Source organism: Protopterus annectens, chromosome 11.part0 (assembly GCF_019279795.1).
Source record: "Protopterus annectens isolate FY-2018-M chromosome 11.part0, PAN1.0, whole genome shotgun sequence".
NCBI classification, from domain to species: Eukaryota; Metazoa; Chordata; order Ceratodontiformes; family Protopteridae; genus Protopterus; species Protopterus annectens.
Genome location: NC_056745.1, coordinates 1,195,155,273 through 1,195,177,347, shown reverse-complemented (window position 1 = coordinate 1,195,177,347; position 22,075 = coordinate 1,195,155,273). Strand labels below are relative to the sequence as shown.

General features: G+C 38.7%; 1 protein-coding gene across 2 annotated transcripts in view; it reads right to left on the bottom strand.

Moving 5' to 3' along the window:
* The window catches only part of SLC26A4 (solute carrier family 26 member 4), a 401,657-nt gene that overhangs the window by 25,907 nt on the left and 353,675 nt on the right, over positions 1-22,075 (bottom strand). For both annotated transcript variants that reach the window (XM_044088553.1, XM_044088554.1), the window contains exon 19: positions 18,404-18,549. In XM_044088553.1, the coding sequence (XP_043944488.1) occupies positions 18,404-18,549 (146 nt within the window). The remainder of the gene's footprint in view (positions 1-18,403; positions 18,550-22,075) is intronic.

Below are 22,075 nucleotides of genomic sequence, written 5' to 3'. Positions count from 1 at the left end.
TCAAGTGGTTTACCTTCAGGATGGCGATGTATGTGTTAGTTGACCAACTGAAGGCAAATCACATTTACATACAAACTCTTCCACACTTAGACACAAAAATTAAAATTTCACACTAAAGATAAACTAACCTACAATCAGGAGTTCTTGCAGAACTCAAATAATACCAATAAAGTTGAATAATTAACTGTATCATATCAGAAACTTGAGTATTACATGTTAATTTAAAAGTTCCATTAATAAACGGTTGATGACTGAGCTTAAGATACAAATTTAAGGGAGTCAGTGTTGCTGTATGCCCTTCAGCCTAAGCGCATCTGCTAGCTGACAGATTTGGCACAAACTTCACCCCCCTGTCCCTGACAGCCATACCTCAAAGCATACCTGACCAATCCTCTGCCTAATATCTCTAGAGATAAGGTCATATCTGTGCTCTTCAAGGCCAAAATCATGGCCTCATTGGGACCAGATAACATCCCAGGTTGCATATTAAGCAATCTAAAACAGGACCTAGCACACCTACTTGGCATTCTATTTAACCATAGCCTGAGAACTTGCTTCATTCCAGCAGAGGGGAGAACAGCAACAGAAACTCCCTTCCACAAAGGGGAGCAATCAACTGACCCTGGGAGCTACAGACCCATAAGTCTAACCAACCTCTTCCTCAAGGCCATGGAAAGAATCATCATGGACCTTATCAACAAGGACATAGGCAACTTTCAGTTTGGCTTCGTTATGGGTAGATCGTGTTTATTAAACCTAGTAGACTTCTTCAAGAAAGTCGCCAAAGCCCTGGATGAAAATAAGGCAGTGCATACTGCCTAGCTTGACCTAGCCAAGGCTTTTGACACAATCCTTCCCTCAGGTATCATTGAGAAACTTTCCTACAAAGCATTATAGAAAATGATGAAGTCTACATCACATGGGATCACCCATTACTAACAGTTTAAAAGATAGATGCTAGAAAACTGGATATAGTGGTCCAATAAAAGAAGAGAAAAGTAACATTGATCATCGAAATTGCCACACCCAGTGGCTACAGTGTCCTGCGTACAGAGAGACACAAAGTCATAAATATCAGGATTTGCAAGCAGAAATGAGAGCAATGTAAAAGAAAGATACCCAGATAGTTCTAATAGTAGTAGGAGCAATGGGCCTTATCAAAAAAAGTCTACAATCATATTTAGATATGCTACCAATACATGTAACTCCATACAAATTGCAGAAGGAGTCATTACTGGGCACATTGCTGGTGCTATGAAGAGCACTTTTGGCTGAGTTCAAACAGTGAAACAATACTAATTTCATGAACTTTAATTGTACTTTGACTTAGAAATGGGGGCCATTCCCATCATGGTATTATAAACCCTAAAGATTTGGAGAAAATAAAAAAAACTGGAGAGATAGGCCAAAGATGAGCCATAAAGATGATAGAGTGGACTACTGAGGATAAGAAAGAAATTATGTATTGTTACTATTATGCAGATACTTAGAAAGATAGACATGATAAAAGCATTGTGCAGTATTAGAAGAAATCAGGATCTATCATCTGGGTCTATATTAGAACATCGAAGTTTCAAAACTTCGAATGTTCTTATATCGACCGCGATTCAGCAATAGCTGAAAATATCAAAGCAACAGAAAACCAAATTTTTTCCTAGGGAAAGAATTCAGTTGTCCAGTTCTGTTGCTTTGGTATTTTCATTGCTGTGGTGGAAAGTTACGGGTCTGGTTCAGGTAAGTGTGCGATTGAGTGCAGGTTAGGTGAGTTAGGGTTAGGAAGTGGGTTAGGTATGTGTGTGATTGTGTGGACATGAGGGTTAGGGCAGGTTAGGGGAGTTAGGGTTAGGGCATGGGTTAGGTATGTGTGCGATTGTGTGGACGTGAGGGATAGGGCAGGGTAGGTGAGTTAGGGTTAGAGCGTGGGTGAGGTGAGTGTGTGATAGCGATGGACCTTAGGGTTAGGGTTTGGGTTAAGGTAAGTAGATAGTTAGTGGTGTGTGTATAGTTTAGTGTAGGGTTAGGTGTAATATTTTACATGTATGTGTGTTGATTTGCTGTTTGTTTGGTGTACTTGTGTTGTGTGTATGTTCATAGGTTCATAGGTTCACAGGTAGGTACTAGGCTATTGGCCCTAGGGCCCATATGAGCCTAGCCAAAAAATGTACCCTGGCTTTTGCCACCCAAGAAAATTATTTTCCTGTGCCCCTGTCGAGCAGAGCCACAGAAGTGATCCCCGAGGTGAAGTTCCCATTTCCCATCCAATCATCAAGATTTTTCTTGAAGAGTGCTAATGAGGAGCTCTGTTTGACATAGATAGGTAGTCTGTTCCAGAGTATGGGAAGTCTCTGGGATAGGAATCTATCCCTCCAACATGTTCTGTTTATTGTAGTGACAAGGTTTAGGTCCCTAGAGCGTGTAGCCTGGAGGGATTGGGATGGCTTTAAGTGGAGCATGTCCAACAGCTCTGGGTTTGACATAGCTTTGTATGTTAGGCGATATGCGATGGAGTAAAGCTGTAGTTTTTTGAGACGGTCTGCATAGGGCAGCTGTTTGAGGCCAGTAATCCTCTTTGTGAGGTATTTCTGTGGTCTTTCCAGTTGTTATAGATGTCTTGTGAGGTACATACCAAAAGGGGCATTGTACTCTATAATGGATCTAATGAGTGATGAGTAGAGGGGAACAATGACCTCTTTTTTTCTGGATGAGAATCCTTTTGTGATGAGATGAGCCACCTAGAAGGATTTCCTGACCACTGTGGTGATGTGATTATCAAAGGAGAGACTACTGTCCACCTGTGTCCCAAGGTCTCATCACATTTTCGGCATTAAGTAGACTACCAGCTATGTGGTAGTTCATGGGTACAGAGTTTTTACCAAAGGGATGACAATACACTTTTGGCATTGAGCTTCAGGCCATGGCTTTGACACCAGGTATCTGTCTCAGTGAGGCCCTTTTGCAGTTTGTCCACATTGTTAGGAGTTTCGATTATGGCTCCTAGTTTGCAGTCATCTGCAAACTTTGTTAGCCAAAGACCTTCTGTGTTGGCCTGCACTTCAGAGAAGTAGATACCAAACAGGAGAGGACCCAGGACTGAACCCTGTGGTACTCCACTTGTCACTGGTCTGATGTCGGATTTGGAATCTGCTACTTTCACAGTGTGGGTTCTGTCTGTGAGCCAGTTGGCAACCCATCTTGTGACATAGGGATTTATACCTAGTTTAGTGAGCTTATCTAGAATTCCAGAGTGGGGGATGGTGTCAAAAGCCTTGGTGAGATCTAGATAAGCTGTGTGAACCGTTTTACCCTCATCTATGGCTTTGGTGACTGCTTCAAAGTCAGTCAGGTTTAGGAGACATGATCTGCCTTTTACAAATCCAAACTGGGTAGGGTCCAGAGTTTGGAGATTACCAATGTGTTTGTTTATGAGTTCCACGATGATACATTCCATGGCCTTGCAGACCAGGCTCATCAGGCTAATGGGGCGGTAGTTCCCGGGGTCTGTTGTTGCTCCCCCTTTGTGGAGTGGGATAACCATTGCGGTGCACCACTCAGTGGGTACAAAGCCTGAGGTGAGGCTATGATTGAACATGGTACTTAGGTAGGGTGCCAGTTCATTCTGTAGTTCGTGTAGAACACAGCCTGGGATATTGTCAGGTCCCATGGATGCTGTGTTCTTGGCTTTGGAGAATGTGTTTTTTTACCTGTGCAGCCATGATTATAGGAACTTTGCATTCTTCCGGTATACAGATGGGTCCTCTAGGGGGTGAGAGGGGGGTAAAGTTAGCACTGAACCTATCTGCTAGGATGTTGGCAATATCAGTTGGTTCTGTATATTTAGTGCCATTGTGCTGTAACACAGAGCAGATCTGAGTGTTCCCATTTAGATTCTTGACATAGCTATAGAATGCTTTGTGGTTGCCTTTAGAGACAGTGGCAATTTTGTTTTTGTAACTAGCTTTGGAGGATTTTATGAGGGATCTCAGCTTCTTACTGAGGTTGACCAGGGAGTTCCTCCAGTCATGGGATTTTACTCTTTTTTGCAACAGTTTCTTTCTTCTGTTGTAGAGTTTGTTTATGGCAGAGGACCACCAGATTGGCCTCCTTTTTTGTAGGATAACATCTTGGTTCTATTAGGGATAGCATGATCCATGCACTCGTGTAAGTGCTTATAAAGTGCATTTGTGTAGGATTCGGCAGTCATACCTCTATTGTCCGTCTGCATGGGTGTCATGAAGTTTGCCACTTCTGTCTTAAGAAGTGTGAAGTTGGCTTTGGAGAAGTTTTTTACTATGGTTTCCTTAATTGGGGTTGGGGGTGGGATGTGGATGTCTAGGCTGATTAGCTTGTGATCGGATCTGAGCAATGAGGAATTGACCTCTGGTGTGGAACACCGGTTTCCTATGTTTGTAATGACCAGGTCTAGGATATTGCTGCCCCTGGTGGGGGTGTGAATAAGTTGATCCAAGGCATTGGAATTTATGAATTCTAGAAAATGTTGAGCAAAAGAGTTGGTACATGAGTAGTTTTCCCAGTTAATGGTGGGGTAGTTGAAATCGCCCATTATTAGGGTGTTGGGTTGTACCCTAATACTTTCCAGTGTATCAAGAAATTAGGAGTGTGAATCCTGGGGCATGGTGGGGGGTCTGTAGCAAGCTACAATTTGGATTGCGGTCTTGCCCAGAGTTAGTTGCACTTGGATAATCTTGGATGCATTATGCTGTGCAACTAGCCTGGAGGTGTGGATATCCTTAATGAATATGGACACGCCTCCGCCTTTAGTGCTTCTTTCTGGGTTAGGTGGCCGAAAGGTGTGGTATGAATTGAAGCCTGGTAATGCAGGGGTGCTCTCTGGAGCTTTGAACCAGGTCTCTGTCACTGCACAGATGTCAATGTTCTCCATTTTAAGGAGTGCCTCGAGTGAGTGCATTTTGAGGTTTAGACTTCTAGCATTGAGCAGCATTACCCTCAGATTTTGCTTGCTTGTACCTGTTATGGTGGTGAATTTGTCATTTGAACCTTGCCTAAAAAGGCACTATAGGGGTGGCAAGAGCCTTAGCCAGTATCCAGAATCCTAAGGGCGACAGGTGCAGGCCATCTCTGGCAAAGCATCATGGACTGTCGATCATGTCGTCCCAGGCAGACAAATACTGGATCCCCTTAGAATGACACCAGAAGCTTAGCCAATTGTTGAAGTCAATCATTTTGTCCTTGTACTGTGGTATCATTCTGGGTGATGGCAGGATGCTACTCAGGGTTAGGGTCATACCTGCCTGGGATACAACATCGTAGAGCTCCTCCATGTCTCTTTTCATGTAGTCCAGGGAGGTATGTCTCAGGTCATTCACACCAACATGGACAATGACAGTGTCATATTTGTACTTATTGTGGAGTGACCTGAGTGCATGCGTTATGTGGTGGATCCTGGCACCTGACAGGCAGCTGACAGTAACTTTCTCCTTGTTTAGTCTAGTGAGTGGAACATCAGTGTGCCTGACTATAGAGTCACCTATGACTAGAGTGTTGGGTACGTTGTTATGCCTTATGGGCTGTGGTTGAGTGGCACACTGAGTTTGTGGGCTATGTGTCATTTGGGTTGTGTTGGGGGGTGTTGTGTGGACTACTCAGGATAAGAAAGAAATTATGTATTGTTACTATTATGCAGATACTTATGTGTTTTGGAATAACAATTTTTTTCCCTAGGAAAAAATTTGCTGTTCTGTATGTTCGATGTTTTCAGCTTTCGCTGAATAGAAGTCAGTATTAGAACATTCAAAGTTTTGAAACTTTGATGTTCTAATATAGACCCTATCATCCACTATCGCAAATAGCAAACTAAAATTCTTATAAAATACACAGATAAATATAAAGCAAAAATACAAAATAAGCAATTTATTGATGATCCAGAAAGTTTTATAGAGAATTGGGAAACAAGGTAAAAGGAATTGAAAGACCACCAAAAAAAGAAGAAATAATATTTATGAAGATCCCATGGAACATAACAAAGATGCTAAATGGATAGAAAAAGTAAAAGAAAAAGAACTGTAAAGGTACATGATATGAAATGGGATGAAATAACTGCCAGAGAGATTAAAACAAAGTTAAGAAAAGCCTCTAACTGAAAAACCCCAGGCCCAGATGCAGTACCCAACTTCTGGTTAAAAGTATTAACACCTTTGCATGAAGATTTAGCCATGAGTAAGAACTATTTATATGCGCACGCCAAACAGACACCAACCTAACAGGAAAAACAATGCTCCTACTTAAGAGTGAACCTACAAGCTACTCTAAAAATTATAGACCAATTACATGCCTTCTGACGACTTAGAAACTATACACTGGAACTAATGCTGACAGAGTTTATGGTCATTTAGAAGAAAATTCAATTATGGCAATATAACAAAAGGGCAATAAAAGAAAGTCAAATGGAACAAAGGATCAGTTGTTGTTAAATAAAGTCATAGTGGAGAACTGTAAAAAGGGGAAGAATCCAAGTATGGCATGGACTGACTACAAAAAGCATTTGATAGTATCTCACATTCTTGGATAAAAGAGTGCTTAAAAATTTATAGAATACACCCTACATTGATCGACTACATTACATTGACCATGAAACAGTGGCAGACCACTTTGCAATTAAGCCAAGATAAAGGACAAATTATTATCCCAGGGATAAAAATTCAAAGGGGGATATTCCAGGGTGACTCTTTGTCACCACTGGTATTCTGTCTTGCCCTTAACCCATTAATCTGTCTACTTAACAGCTTAGGCCATAGCTATAATTTGGCTCTTGGAAAACAACAAAGTGTAAAGACATCTCATCTTCTCTTTGTCAATGATTTAAAACTGTATAGTTCATCAGATGAGGAACTGAAAGCACAACTGTAAGTTGTCAAAACTTTTTCAGATGATATAAGAATGTCATTTGGTCTTGATAAATGTGCAAATGCAACTTTTAAAGCAGGAAACCTGCAGCACCAAGAAAACATCAGTTTGGGACAAGAATGTGATATAAAAGAACTTGATCAAGAGGGGGTATATAAATATTTGGAAACTGATGAAGGATCAACAATAAAACATGAAGAAATGCAAATAAAACTTAGTAAGGATGACTTTAGAAGACTTAAATTAATCCTGAAAACAGCATTGACATCTAGGAACAAAATACAAGCTGTAAACCCATTTGCTCTTCCTGTCCTTACAGTTTTGGAGTGACTGACTGGCCCCAAAACATGTTGGATAGCTTAGACAGGAAAACAAGAAGGATGCTTCATGCTCACCAAATGATTTATAAAAATCAGTGCATACCAAGATTATATATTCCCCATTCCGAAGGAGGGATGGGCCTCCTTGAAATTGATTACATGTATAAATCTGCAATCATGGGACTGTACATATATCTGCTGACCTCACAAGGCCCAGACATAGTGAAAGTTTTGAAACATGACTAGCAGAAGCAAATCGGCATCAAACGGGAATGGAAATCAAACCAGAAGTAGATAAACCAAAAAACAAAAGAAAGAATATAAGATGATGGATCAGAAGTGAAGGCAAGAAATGTAGAAAATGCATAAATATAGTTGCAAGTACAGAAAACTCCTGGAAGAACCTCATGTTGATCAGGATCAAATGCAGGAATGGTTGAGAGGCGGATTTAAATCAAAAGATGAAAGGTTAATATTGGCGGCCCAAGATAGTTGGTTTACAAAGTCCAATGAACATGTAGGAGAAACAGACAAATGAAGGTTTTGTAAAACAGAATTGGAAACAGTTGCACATCTTGTTGCTGGCTGTGATACTAATGGCAGAAGGACTGCATATTGAAAGGCATAATAATGTGGCAAGACTGTTGCACTGGGGATTGTGCAAACATTATAATTCTGAAGTAGCTGAAAAGCACTGGAAACATAAGCCACAACTAACATAGAAAATGAAGAAGTCTACATCACATGGGATCACCCATTACCAACAGTTCAAAAGACAGATGCAAGAAAAACAGATATAGTGATCCATGAAAAGAAGACAAAAGTAACATTGATCATTGAAATTGCTACACCCAGTGACTACAGTGTCTTGTGTACAGAGAGAGACAAAGTCATAAAATATCAGGATTTGCAGGCAGAAACAAGCGCAATGTGGAAGAAAGATACCCAGACAGCTCCAATAGTAGTGGGAGCAATGGGTCTTATAAAAAAGACTCTACAGTATTATTTAGATATGTTACCAATGCATGTAACTCCATACAAATTGTAGAAGGAGTCATTACTGGGCACATTGTAGGTGCTGCAAAGAGCACTTCTGGCTAACATAAAAGATTGAAATAATACTAATTTTATGAACTTTAATCATACTTTGACTTAGGAATGGGGTCCATTCCCGTCACAGTATTAGAAACCCAAAAGATCTGGAGAAATTCAAAAACTGGGGAGAAATTGAAAACAAAAAAATGGGGATTAACCCAACATCACTAGATGGGTATCCAACTGGCTCACCAACAGGACACATACTGTCAGAGTTGGTGACTTCACCTTTACCAATAGACCCATCACCAGTGGCATACCACAAGGATCTGTGCTGGGCCCTTTACTGTTTGGAATCTATTTCAAAGAAGTCCAGGCTAAAGTAGATGGCCTTTGGCTTACCAAGTTTGCTGATGATTGCAAATTGGGTGCAATCATTGAGTGCTCTAGTGATGTTAGTATATTACAGGAGAGACTAATGCAGACAAATGACTGGTGTCAAAGCCAAGGTCTAAAACTAAATGTAAAAAAGTGCATTATTATCCCCTTTTGTAAAGCAGAATTCCCTGCTAATTGCAATATTGACAGCACCCCCCCCCTCAAGTTCAACAACTGTGGTGCAAGATCTGGGAAGACAGATCTGAACTTCGACCGCCATGTTTCTACAATGATAAGGAAACCCTTCTATACTGCACACTTTATAAGTAAGGGCATCGCATCCAGGTCTAAGGATGTTATAACTCAACTGTACTTGACCCTCTTCAGACCATTAATAGAGTACAGTGCTCCCTTTCTGCATGTGCCTCACCAGACACACGCAGCAGCTGGAGAGGCCACAGAGGTTTCTCACCAAGAAAATACAAGGCCGCCAAACCATGACTTACTTGGACAGACTGAAAGCTCTGTCACTGTACTGTGTATTATATAGGCTGCTGAGAGGCAACTTGTGCCTGGCCTACAGGGTAGTTTCTAACTATGAACTGATGGATATGCTGCACATCCACAAGTCAAACGGCACAAAAATCACTTGCTCTAGGATCTTAACCTAGTCTGTGATATTAACAGAATATTCTGGAGACAGATATATCTCCCAGAGATTGCTGCTACTCTGGAATAAATTTCCAATTAACTTGAAGGAGAGCTCATCACTGGCCCTATTCAAGCGCAACCTGGACAAATGGATTGGAGACCACAACTTCACCTTGGGGGGGGGGTGACATCCATGTCCCTCATGGACTGGAGTAGTCAGTGATTATCATACAGTCCCTATGCGAATTACATTCATCTAATCAAGAACAATTAAGGTAACTCGGAATTAACATGGCTAGGCTTGTAAGGGCTCTAGGGCCGCTAGCCTAGTAACCTCCTAGGAACCTATGAAATGTATGAATTTAAGGGTGCTCATTCTGATTACTGACCCTCTCATAAAGACTAAAAAAGGAACAGGAACATCATTCATCATTATATTTAACTAAATAATTTTATAAAGAGAATCAGACAAGGTGTTTTTGAATAGGAAAATGTTCACAAGAGAAATTATTGATATGTATCTGTTTTGAGTTCTGTTCTCAAGAGTCAGTGGAAAGAACTGATGGGGTGATCCATTTTACATACTTTAGGATGGTCTACTGATGTCAACAGCAAGAGACAGGCTGTGAATACAAAGGAGTGTACCCCCAAAGACTGCTAGAAAGAAATATGTCCGCAGAGCTCCCACTTCTGGCAGAAGGTTATGTTTACAAAGGGCAGTTTTGCTGACTGAAATCACCCAAAGAAAATCTGTATATTGTCATCCTGATATTACATGAGGCAGCTCTGCTCAAGATATTGTATGTCCCAAGCATGAACCATGCAAACACCATAACAGTTCCAATACAGTAACAGGGAGTATGTATTATCCCAAGCATGGAACATGCAAACACCATAACAGTTCCAGTATAGTACCAGGGAGTATGTATTATCCCAAGCATGGACCATGCAAACACCATAACAGTTCCAATAAAGTACCAGGGAGTATGTATTATCCCAAGCATGGACCCTGCAAACACCATAACAGTTCCAATACAGTACTAGTGAATATGTATTATCCCAAGCACGGACCATGCAAACACCATAACAGTTCCAGTATAGTACCAGGGAGTATGTATTATCCCAAGCATGGACCATGCAAACACCATAACAGTTCCAGTATAGTACCAGGGAGTATGTATTATCCCAAGCATGGACCATGCACACACCATAACAGTTCCAGTATAGTACCAGGGAGTATGTATTATCCCAAGCATGGACCATGCAAACACCATAACAGTTCCAATACAGTACTAGGGAAGTATGTATTATCCCAAGCATGGACCATGCAAACACCATAACAGTTCCAATACAGTACCAGAGAGTATGTATTATCCCAAGCATGAACCATGCAAACACCATAACTGTTCCAATACTTTTCCAGGGAGTAATTACTACTGTGATCAGACAGTCTAGAGTAACTAAGGAAAGAACCATTCAGCTATAATCACCAGAATCTCCCTGCAAAGACTCGAGAACTATAATATTATACATAATCCCATACTTATGCCTGGTGTGAAACCATTCAGCTATAATCACCAGAATCTCCCTGCAGAGACTAGAGAACTAGAATATTATGCATAATCCCATACTTATCAGGCTAGGTGCGAATACATGTTTGGTCTCTGAGGTTGTGGGAACTCACTAGATGCTTCAAGACCTCTAGACCTTGAATAGGCTTTGTCTATTCTTGTAATGACACTTCTGCTGGGGAGATGTTTATCATAGACCTTAGTGTCAGCTGAGTTCCTGAGACTAAAGATCTCCATCCATCAGTCAGGATAGACCTAAAGGTCAGATTTGTTCCCCATTTAGTAAACATCTCTTCCAAAATGTCTGATTTGCAGTTAGTTTTCAGAAGAAGTCAGGAGGAATGGTTGTCCTTTTTGTGTACATGTTGTTGATGGGTAGGGTTTGGGTCTAAGCTGAGATTCCTCTTACTGCCCTCTTTTGTGCAAGGCCTGTCCCTCAATTGGACAGGCAAGTCATACCCAATTCACATCAAGCAAATGAAGGGTTAGAAATTCTATGCCACTGCAAAATTTACAATGTCTGTATTGTGATCATTGTGAAAAAAAGAGTAAAATAAATGTACATTGCCACAAAGAGTACCAATGCAAAGATCAGCTATCCCTTTTCTGTTTCAGAGATCCAGTACATGATGAGAATAAACAAAATAAAAAACTCATAACTATGATTGTAAGTATAACGTACAAAAGAAAAATAACTGTAAATATGACAAAAGAAAATATCAAGTGCATTCACAAATGAAGCAAATCACAAGCTAATGTAATAATCAGTAAACTAGGCTAGAAAAATGCAATCCACAGGCATATATCATAGTTTCTACTTTTCTTTGACAATGACTGGCATCTACTCTTAATGCAGTAAGGCCATGCTGTGCAGAATGCCTAAGCAGGGCAATGGAGAGACAGTCTCCACATACACTTTGTGCTGTGAAGTTGTTATTTTGTGTTAATTGTTTATCTTAGTTTCACACCAGCTTCATCAGTTCTTCTATTAAGTAGAGTGTAGAGCTCTTTGCTTAAATGTAGAGTTAAAAATACTTCATTTATTTTTAAGGTAAGTACTACTTTTCCTCAGTTTAGGAAAAGGAAAACAGACTGGGAATCACAGGTAAGTCTGGAGAGAGTGCAAGCAGCTGAGACTAAATGGTGTCCATAAAAAAATCAACAAAAATTAGATGGAGCTCATATTTTTCGTACCACTTCTGGAGTAACTCTTCAGCATTCAGTCCTAGCTGTTGTGTGAGTACCATGCATAAAGAAACATACTTTATTCACTCATTCCCTCCAATGGAACTCTGAAAATTTGCACTGTAACTTCCAATGTGCGGAGCCACAGCAATTACTGCAAAAGTGTAAATGTCAAACTCTTTACAGCAAATCATTTTTATAATTGTAGTACACTTTAGGTGCTAGATCTTAAGCCAGATTTTATAAGTCACAGTAAATTTACAGTATCTCAGCAACCACTCAAGTTATACACATACTGTCAGCAACATTTTGTTAATCCAGTTTAGGGCTTTCATATGAGGCTAAGCAGTTCTGTCTCTGATACATGGTTGTCAAGATATTGAGAAAAATATTACATTTGTGGCAATTTAAATAAATATTATATGAACAACAATTATCTTTTTACCTGCAGTAGACAGAGGTCACATATCAATGCAGTTGTATTTGACATTGTGTAAGCTTTGAGATGATATATTTTAATACATTGTATTGTACCATGTTTTTGTAATTATCAATGCACATTTCATGAACAAGCAATATTTGATGTCTAGAGGACTCAATAGGATGTAACTGCAGAAACACCTGGAGAGCTCACTCAGCTATTATGAGTTAAGAAGCTCGGTATACAGTAAAGGCAGTGCATCACCTGGCATGGATTTAAAGGGCACTGCTTCATGTGCCTTTGGGATAGTCATCTAACTTAAGCAGCATAGGATTTCAGCAAAGGAGGAGCTTGACATCCTTATGGAGTAAGAATAGAGAAAATAAACTAAGGTTCTGTGGAACCATAGATTATCCACATACCTCTCAACCTGGAATCATCAAAAATCTGGACAAAGGCCCATGAAATGTTGGTACAATTGGTCACAAATCAGAACACTGATTAACATAAAATCTGCATAAATGATTATATAATCCCACCCAGTCCTATGGAATTCTGTGATATCAACTTTTAAACATAATGGAAGAACAGACAAAATATTAAACACAAAATATAACCAGTCTCTTGGCCATCAAAAACAAAGTCAGAAACTTTCCACTGGCCATAAAAACTTTCCCTGCCTGAACTCTGGGACACCAGGCTCTTGATCTCATGCTAACTTATTTTCTCCAGGCAAATCTAACTATCATAACATTACAACACTGCCCTTTTATTGTATTAAAGTTGCCTACAATGGATCTGCAGGCATGTCATGTGAAGGTAAGATATCAAGGGCACCACAAAAATTCATTATGGTTTTATTTTTCTGAGAGGAATAGTAAAGTAATATTTTTTTTTATTTTTCTGAGAGGACTAGTAAAATAATAATTGTTATCCAATTGACATTTTCCTGATACCTTATATAGCAACAGCACTGCCCAGGCTACAAGCTGAAAACAAACTACAAGTTACAGTACAAAATGACAATGAAACATATTACAGCAAACATTTCACATCAACCAAAATGGAATGGAATTACAAAATTTTAGCTACAAATCTAAATTAGTATCCTGTTCTACAAAGTAATATGTAGCAAACCATGCAAGCTGTGTTACAATGTTCTAAACTGAATAATTTATATAAGAAAGTACAAATAATTCTCTGCACGAACTAAAAGTCGACAACTACAAGAGTAAGGTACTGGAGCTCCAACCTCAGTGGGCTAGGATTAAACGCAGGGATCTTACTGACTGCTGTCTAAAGCCATTTTATGATTGTTGGCCTGCATATTCCCAAGAAGGACTTGAGTACTCCTTAATCAGTTCTGGCTGTAACGTAGAGATGCAGGTGATCCTAAGAAAAATAGTGTAACCTTCAAAAGGGACACTCACCAAGTTCAGAGATGTGCTGATGCTCCTCCCTCATTCTAAGTTAACGGTTAAGTTTCTAGATTTATGGATGATACAACCACACAGCTGACTTGCACTCAGCATTTCTGGTTCTGCTACAAATGCTCAGACAGCAACCAAGTATTTCTTAAACTCTACTCCGACCACACATAAAAACATCGTCATGCTCTTCATATAAAACGTACACATTTTTTAGAGACATAGAGATGCACTGTGATTATGCCACTTCTTCTTTTGGCTTTTCCCAGTTAGGGGTCACCACAGTGGATCACCTGTCTGCTCATGATTTGCAGTGGAGTTTTACAGTGTCAAGTTGCCAGCCCGGCACCCAACCTTCCACAGAAGGCACAAACATGCATGCACTCACACCTAGGGCCAATTTTAGAGTGTCCAATCCACCTACAGCATGTCTTTGGGATGTGGGAGGAAACCGGAGCACCAGGAGAAAACCCACACAACCAGAGGGAGGACATGCAGACTCCGCACAGAAGGCACCCCAGCCGAGAATCGAACCGGAGAACGTTCTGACCAGGACCAGTTTACATTTTTGCATGTCAACTCAAGTAACGGTATTGAAAAATCACTCAGGTCTGGGATGAGCTTTCCTAAAAGTTGATCATACCAAGAAAACATTGCAAAGATAAGACATTGTCTAGAATTGGCATCTCATGAATTTCAGCTTGCGTAGATGGATCTGGTTGTAAGCCAGAACTAGTAAACAAATGACCCACATAAGTAACCTCTCTCAGCTTGAATTTATATTTCTGAGGACTCAGTTTAAGATTAACTTCACGTGCATGGTCGAGAACTTTCTTAAGGTTTCTATCATGCTTGTCTTCACCATTGCCCCCAACAATAATGTTGTCTACTATAATAGCACATGAATAACCTGAAAAAATTTGCTCCATCACACATTGAAAGACTTCACTGGCAGAATTTATCCCAAATGGCATTCTCAGGAATCTGTACCTTCCAAATGGCATACTGAAAGTAGTTAACAATGAAGATTTGTGATCCAGCAAAATTTGCTAAAACAAACTTTTTGCATCTAAGATTGAAAAAATACTGACATTTAGCATGAGAGCTGCTACTTCTTCTGCTGTGTGCATTGGATGATGAAGTCATTTAAGTCCTTTGTTTAAATCTCTTGGATCAATACATATTCTATTACCATCTGAGCTTTTCTTATGAGTTACAACCATGAAGGATACCCATTTGGTTCTTTTATCGGAGCTATTAAACTTGAATTCACCATTTTGTCTAGTGCTGTTTTTACTTTACTCTGCACTGCTACTAGAATTTTCCTTGCTGGTCTGACAACTGGCTTTACTACATGCTTTAACCTCATGGAATATGTGACTGGTAGCTTGCCAAGCTTGTCTTTGAAAATATCAGCAAATTCATGAAAAATAATCTTTGTAAAACTATTGTGGTTGTTAAGACTTATATGGTCCTCCTTATTGAATGAAATCAATCCCAGGCTCAAACTATTTTTAAGGCCTAACAATTACCGCTCATGTCTTTTGACTATATAAAACTGCAAGTCATAGCTGTTCCCAGCAGAATGGCATGTGAGAACTACTTCACCACCATAAGCAACATGTTTTGCACACTTTGATGAATCACGTTTTTCACCAGCTTTTACTATGGCAAACATTTGTGCTGATATAGCATTGGACTTGGAGCCAGTTTTTTAAGCTCTACACATTTTCCATTAATCCAAATAGTACAAAATATTTCACCCTTTGCTGTTAGATTACCAGTTAGCTGATATTTCACTGAATTAATTGTTTCATCAATCACAGATACACCATTGAGATAAAATGTTTGCTTGTGGCTTTCTAACTGATCTACTTGCTTCTTTGGATGCTCTCTTTTAGTAAAAGATTGTGCCACTATACACTTACAAAGCCTTTTGAAATGATTCCACGTTTTACATTTATAACATTGCTGACCAAAACCTAAGCACTTTTCTCATTTAGGTTCATGGTTGCCTCCACAATTACGACAGCTAACAATAAGATTACTTGTAGCTGCTCCATTCAGTTTATGGTTAAAATTGGTAATGTCACATTCTTCAGTTTATATCTCTTATTCATCTTAGTTTTGTGTCTCACACTATCAACATTCATACAAGCAGACTCTGTATGCATGCTTTCCTCATTTGTAAGCATATTTGTATGCTTTTCTGTAAGCTCGTATATTTGACAAGTCTCTATAGCTTTGTTCAACGTTAAATCACTACCTCAAAGCAAAATCTTTCTCACTGCACCATTATTATCATCACACACAAGTCTGTCCTTTATCAACTCATTTCACAAATCACCAAATCTGCACATTTTTTGCTTTGTTTTTCAAGTCAGTAATGTATGCTGCTATAGTTTCACCAGGCTTTTGATTTATTATGTAAAATAGATGCCTTTCCATTGTAATATTCGTCTGAGAGTTACACATTTCTCTAAATTTACGTTTTAAGCACTCGGGGTCTTGCCACACTTCAGCCTGTATCACAATATGGCAGTTCTCCCCCTCCTCTGCATACATGGCAGATGCATTCACAAATGAACATTCCCGCTCAATGACTTCCGAGACTGCTAAGTTAAGAAGTACGAATGCCTTTATACGTGTCTTTATCAGAAAAAGCAGCTTGTATGAAAATATCATATTCTTTTTTTATTTCACTCTTCAGTTCTCAGCAATATTATTATCAAACACCAGCAGTTCAGGTCTGCAAAATCCCTCTGCATTACAACAAAATACATTTAAACATAAGCATAGACCAGGTACTTGTAATTATGCACAAATACACAACAATGTCTTTGAAAAGGCTCCACTTTGACACTGCAAACATTCCAGAAACTTCGGATACTTTGAATAGCTTTAGTTAATGTGAAAAAGTAGTACATTGCCAAAAACTACAGTCATTTTAGCCCTTTTCATGCATCTTAAACATTTTGAAAGTTATTTCAAAGACTTTTGTATTTATTTCAAATACTTTTTCAGTATGTCACAATTTCAGATATTTTGTTTATCTCAGTAATTATTTTGAATGCTTTGCCAAATGCGTGGTGTCTGAAAAATCATTTAAACAAATTTAAGTATCTGTGAATAACTGTTGACCTGTTTGCCAGTTCATATTACTCCATATATATATTCCTCCAATTCTAACCACACACCTCATTGCTTGTGTGTTACTTCAACTTCAGATCCCATTCTGGCACCATGTCACTTGTCTCATGCATTTAACAGAGATGATAAAGTGGTGCATGGGTTCAAGATATTTATCGTACATAAACATGTCAAGAACTGTAACTGAAACATATATTTAAGTTAACTGATTCACACATTACTTCAGACTCACTCGCATGTGCATCTCCATTCATGCCTCCATTCTGGCTGACTGGCACTGTTGTCGCACGTGCCCAGTACTTATAAGCATGTGCTATGTAGCTACAGTGGCTCAATAGGAACATTACACATAATGATCTACATAGATAATCCATAGTTACCACTGCATGACTACAGCAGTGCATGCTTCAGTTATTTTCATTTAGAAGAACAGAGTGGCAGTCACACAACTTCTACCATTTTCAGACTGCAGCCCATTCTCTGCAAGTGATAGCTGACAATTCTGACAACTCTTCACAGACCACAGTTACAATAGCTATACAAATAAATAAATACATAAATTGAATACATACAGACATCTATACATACATCTGCCTGACATTGTAATAATTAGGAAAGAGTGATGATAGGTGGATAAAACATATAAAACCATGTAGTTTTTAGAAGTTGATTTGTAATAATTCTATACAAAACCGCATGTGGAGCATATTTTATTTATTTGCTTATTTATTTATTTATTTGTCTTTGTTTACCAGGAAATTCCAACTATGTATTACCCATTTTTATTGGAGGCTCAGGCAGAAAAGTTCCATTTACGTACATTGCATTATAGTAAGTTCCAGTTAAACACAAAGTAGTTATATTTCTATTTACAATTATACACAAACAGTAGTTACAGTTATAGATTTTAAGATTTTACAGAGGTGGAAGTTACTAAAGAGAAAACCCTTGTGCAGCTTAGTGGATTGTGCAGACAGCAGTTATGTATAAAAATTATGTAATTTCACTGAGAGGTCAGGCGTATTCTAAGGAGAGTATTTGGAGAGTATTGTTTTCTAAGCACAATACTACTTCCAAAATAGGTTCTGCTTGTCAGTGCTATCACAAAGATGTTATAAGACCCTCTGAGCAAGGTGCTAACAAATTACACTCCTGTGCAGTCTGCTATTATAAAACAATGTTTGTCCTATTAAACATTTCTTTTTCCCATATGCAGCACCACATTTTGTTATACTTTGCATTCTAGATTCTGTATGGTTGATACTGATGAGTAGAAAAAGCAATTCTATGTATACACCAACCATAGCTTCCCTTTCAATCCACATTATTTCAAGAAGGTCAGCTATTAAATACCATGCTATCTAATGTAAGGTATTCTCTTACCTTTTCAAAGAAAGGGTCCTGAAGGTCTTTATACATGTTTTGATTCTGACTGTGCAGAACAGCATCATGAACAGTTACAAAACAGTTGTCTTTTTTTATCTTGTCATTGAAGAAATTACATGACTCCAGTTTTTCTATTACATGGTCTACAAGGCAAAACAAATGCAGTTCCAGTTAACAAATGAGAGAGCTGTCAGCAAATTGTGGTTAACAATGAAAAACATGCATGCAATAAACAACTGTATGTTTCACAAAATTCAATGCAGCTTTATGAAATTTTATCTAAATGAAAGTCCAACAAACGTATGTTAAATAGAAATTTGTAACCTAAACTAAATTCAAACAGTTTATGCAAATTTTGTTTTCATTTATGACTATAAATTGATACACCAGTGAAAAAAGAGAATTGTTGTTTCTAATATGTTCTGATTCTACAAAGACATTCTTATACAAGTACCATCAGACAATCAACTGTTCCACAGCCGTAATGATGGACCCAGAACCATAGGACAAGCACAGAAACATAATTTTGTTCAAATAGAATTTTCTCATTCGTTATCTGAAGATCATCTAACAAGTCTGCTTTTTATATGGGTGTTGTTATTCAGTGCAATGTTTGCTCATTCATTTTTGTATGCTGCATATAGTAGAGATGTATATGGGCTTAGATAGTTGTTTTACTTGTTACTCAGTCCAAAGTACATTGTCCTAGCTAATCCAAGTTCACAAAGTAAGACTTTATTTCAGTGTTGCATGACCAAATTAAGGAAGGTAACTGATTCCAAAGGCCAGGGTAAAGTAAGACAACAATATTGCACCAAATTGTCTAAAAAGGCTCCAGATTATCTGAAGAATCTAGCAGGGATATAAGGAATACAAAGCGCTTTAAAACAGACAAGTGTCAGGTAGTATATATCCTATAGGTAAGAAGTATCTCACCTAAAGATATTGTGGTTGTTGGTAGCCACTGAAAGTCTTGCAGAAGAAGAATGGCATGGCTAAAGTGCAAATTCCCAGTCAACAACCTCAGTGTAGGTTTCTGTACCCTCTGAAGTCACACTAGGTTCCTGTGCAACTACCCAGTGTAGACAAGACCAGTGCTCGACTCTCAGTAGCAAAGACCAATGATAGGATAAAACTTCACATATGACAATATTCTTCAAATGACAAAAGATGTCTTGACTACAGGTGATGCCTGGACGTTAGGAGAGAAGAAAGTAAAAAAGATCTAGAAGATTGTTTTCAATAGTATTTTAAAAGAAGGGAAAGCACCACCATTTTGAAGAAAGCTGTGGTGGCTGTATTACACAAAGAGGATAAAGACCCATCAAACCCAGCTTTATATAGACCCATTTCAATTTAAAACTATGATTATAAAATGTTTATGTCTACACTAGCTAAAAGAATGGAAAAGGTGTTGCCAAATTTGATAGATATGGATCTATGTGGTTTTCTGTAGGGGAGACAAATGTTTGACAACATTAATAAAATGATGAGGATCTAGATGAAAGCAGAATGTAAGAAAATACCGTTGTTGGTGGGTCTTGATGCAGAGAAAGCCATTCAACAGAGTAAGCTCTCTAGTTTTATATACAGGTCAGGCATATTTTTATTAACTAGAGGAGAAGTTGCAGACTAATTAATAAAGGGTTGAAGGAATTTATCTGGAAGGGAAATAAGGCAAGAGTTAAGTGGAATAAGCTGATCTTCCCACACAAAACAAGATGGTTTAGGGTTACTTGACTTGAAGGGATATTTTAGAGTTATGCAGTTAAGGTTCATATGCATAACACAAGCAGGAAGATATAATTTAAAGTGGAAAGGGATGATGATGAAGCATTGGGGGGAGTTCAAGAAATAAGAAGAGATTGGGATTGTGGATGCAGATCTATGAGAATAATAATAATAACCATATCAAATATTATATTCATGAAGTTGCAAAAAGTATTCAGAGAACTAAAGCAACACGGAAAAGGGGAAAGAAAATTTTGCCAATAAGGATGACTGTGAGTAGGAGCATATAAAATAGGCAAGAGGGGACTGGAATTTATTGGAGAAAACTGGCAAAGGAACCAAGGCATTGGAAGCAAATAAGTAGAGCAGGGAAAGGTAATAGAATGGGATGAGGTCAAGAATTTTGGACTCCACGTTATAGACTGCCTTCCCCACAAGGAAGTGATATCAGCGTATAGGCAAAGAGAAAGATATAGGCAGGTCCTAAGTCAAAGATATGCTCTGGTGAAGTTTTTAGTTGAATATAGAACAGAAATTGTGGAAAATGTGATAATTACTGGGGCATATGAAATATTACATGATAACAATAAGAATCATTAGAGGAGGTTAGTAAAGATTGGGAAGGGAGACTAGAAAAGCAATTTTCCAAGGGAGCAATGGAAGGACATATGGATGTCTCCCAAGTATACAACAAAATCAAGAAGGTGTAAGATTTTTGCTTGAAATTATTTGTACAGGTATATTTATACTCCAGTCAGACTTCAAAGAATCTTTCCTCAAGTAGATACTAAATGTTGGAGGTGTAATGGAGAACAAAGAGGTAACTCAGAATGTGTTTTGGGGAGTATAATGAGCTGGCAGACTTTTAAAAAAATTCCCTACAGAATACTCTGTCAGAAATATTGGTGGAGCAAATGGCTGTAACTAAGAAAATGAATCATTTGAGCTGGGACACACGATCTGAATTGTCTAGACAGAGTAAAGCCTTTTATTAAGTTTAATTCTACTGGCTGCAAAAAAAGCAATTATTAAAAAATCGAAGTCAAAATCAACTGCATTTAAAGTATTGAGTATTATAAAAGAGATTAAAGAACTATAGAGTACAACGCCCCTTTTGGAATGTACCTCACAAGACATCTGCAGCAGCTGGAAAGGCCACAGAAGTACCTCACAAAGAGGATTACTGGCCTCAAACAAATGCCCTACACTGACTGTCTCAAAAAACTCCAGCTTTACTCCGTAGCATATTGCCTACTCCGAGGTGATCTCTGCCTAACATATAAAGCTATGTCAAACCCAGAGCTGTTGGACAAGCTGCACCTAAAGAAATCCCAATCCTGCCAAGCTACACACTCTAGGGACCTAAACCTTGTCACCACAATAAACAGGACATGCTGGAGGGATAGATTCCTGTCCCAGAGACTTCCCATACTCTGGAACAGGCTACCCATCTATGTCAAGCAAAGTTCTTCATTAGTACTCTTCAAGAAAAATCTTGATGAGTGGATGGAAAATAGGAAATACACCCCGGGGATCACTTCTGTGTCTCTGCTCGACAGTGGCACAGGAAAATAACTTTCTTGGGTGGCATAGGCCAAGGAACCTTGTTGGCTAGGCTTATGTAGGCCCTTGGGCCAATAACCTAGTACCTACCTATGAACCTATGAACTGGAAATGGGATCTTTAAAAAAGGGAAGGACAGTAACAATCTTCGATTTAACAGATGGATTGAACAAAAAAAATTGTCTCTAATTCATTTGGATATTGAGAGAGATTTTGGCTCTGTGGATTTCAGCCATTTATTTAAAACTTTGGAAGCATTTACATTGAAATCTGACCACACCCTAATGTAGCCCCACCCCATTCCACTTAGCTCCACCCTTCAGTTGCTCCCTGTAGCCCTTCCTTCCTTTGAAGTCACAGCTGCTCCTGGTATTG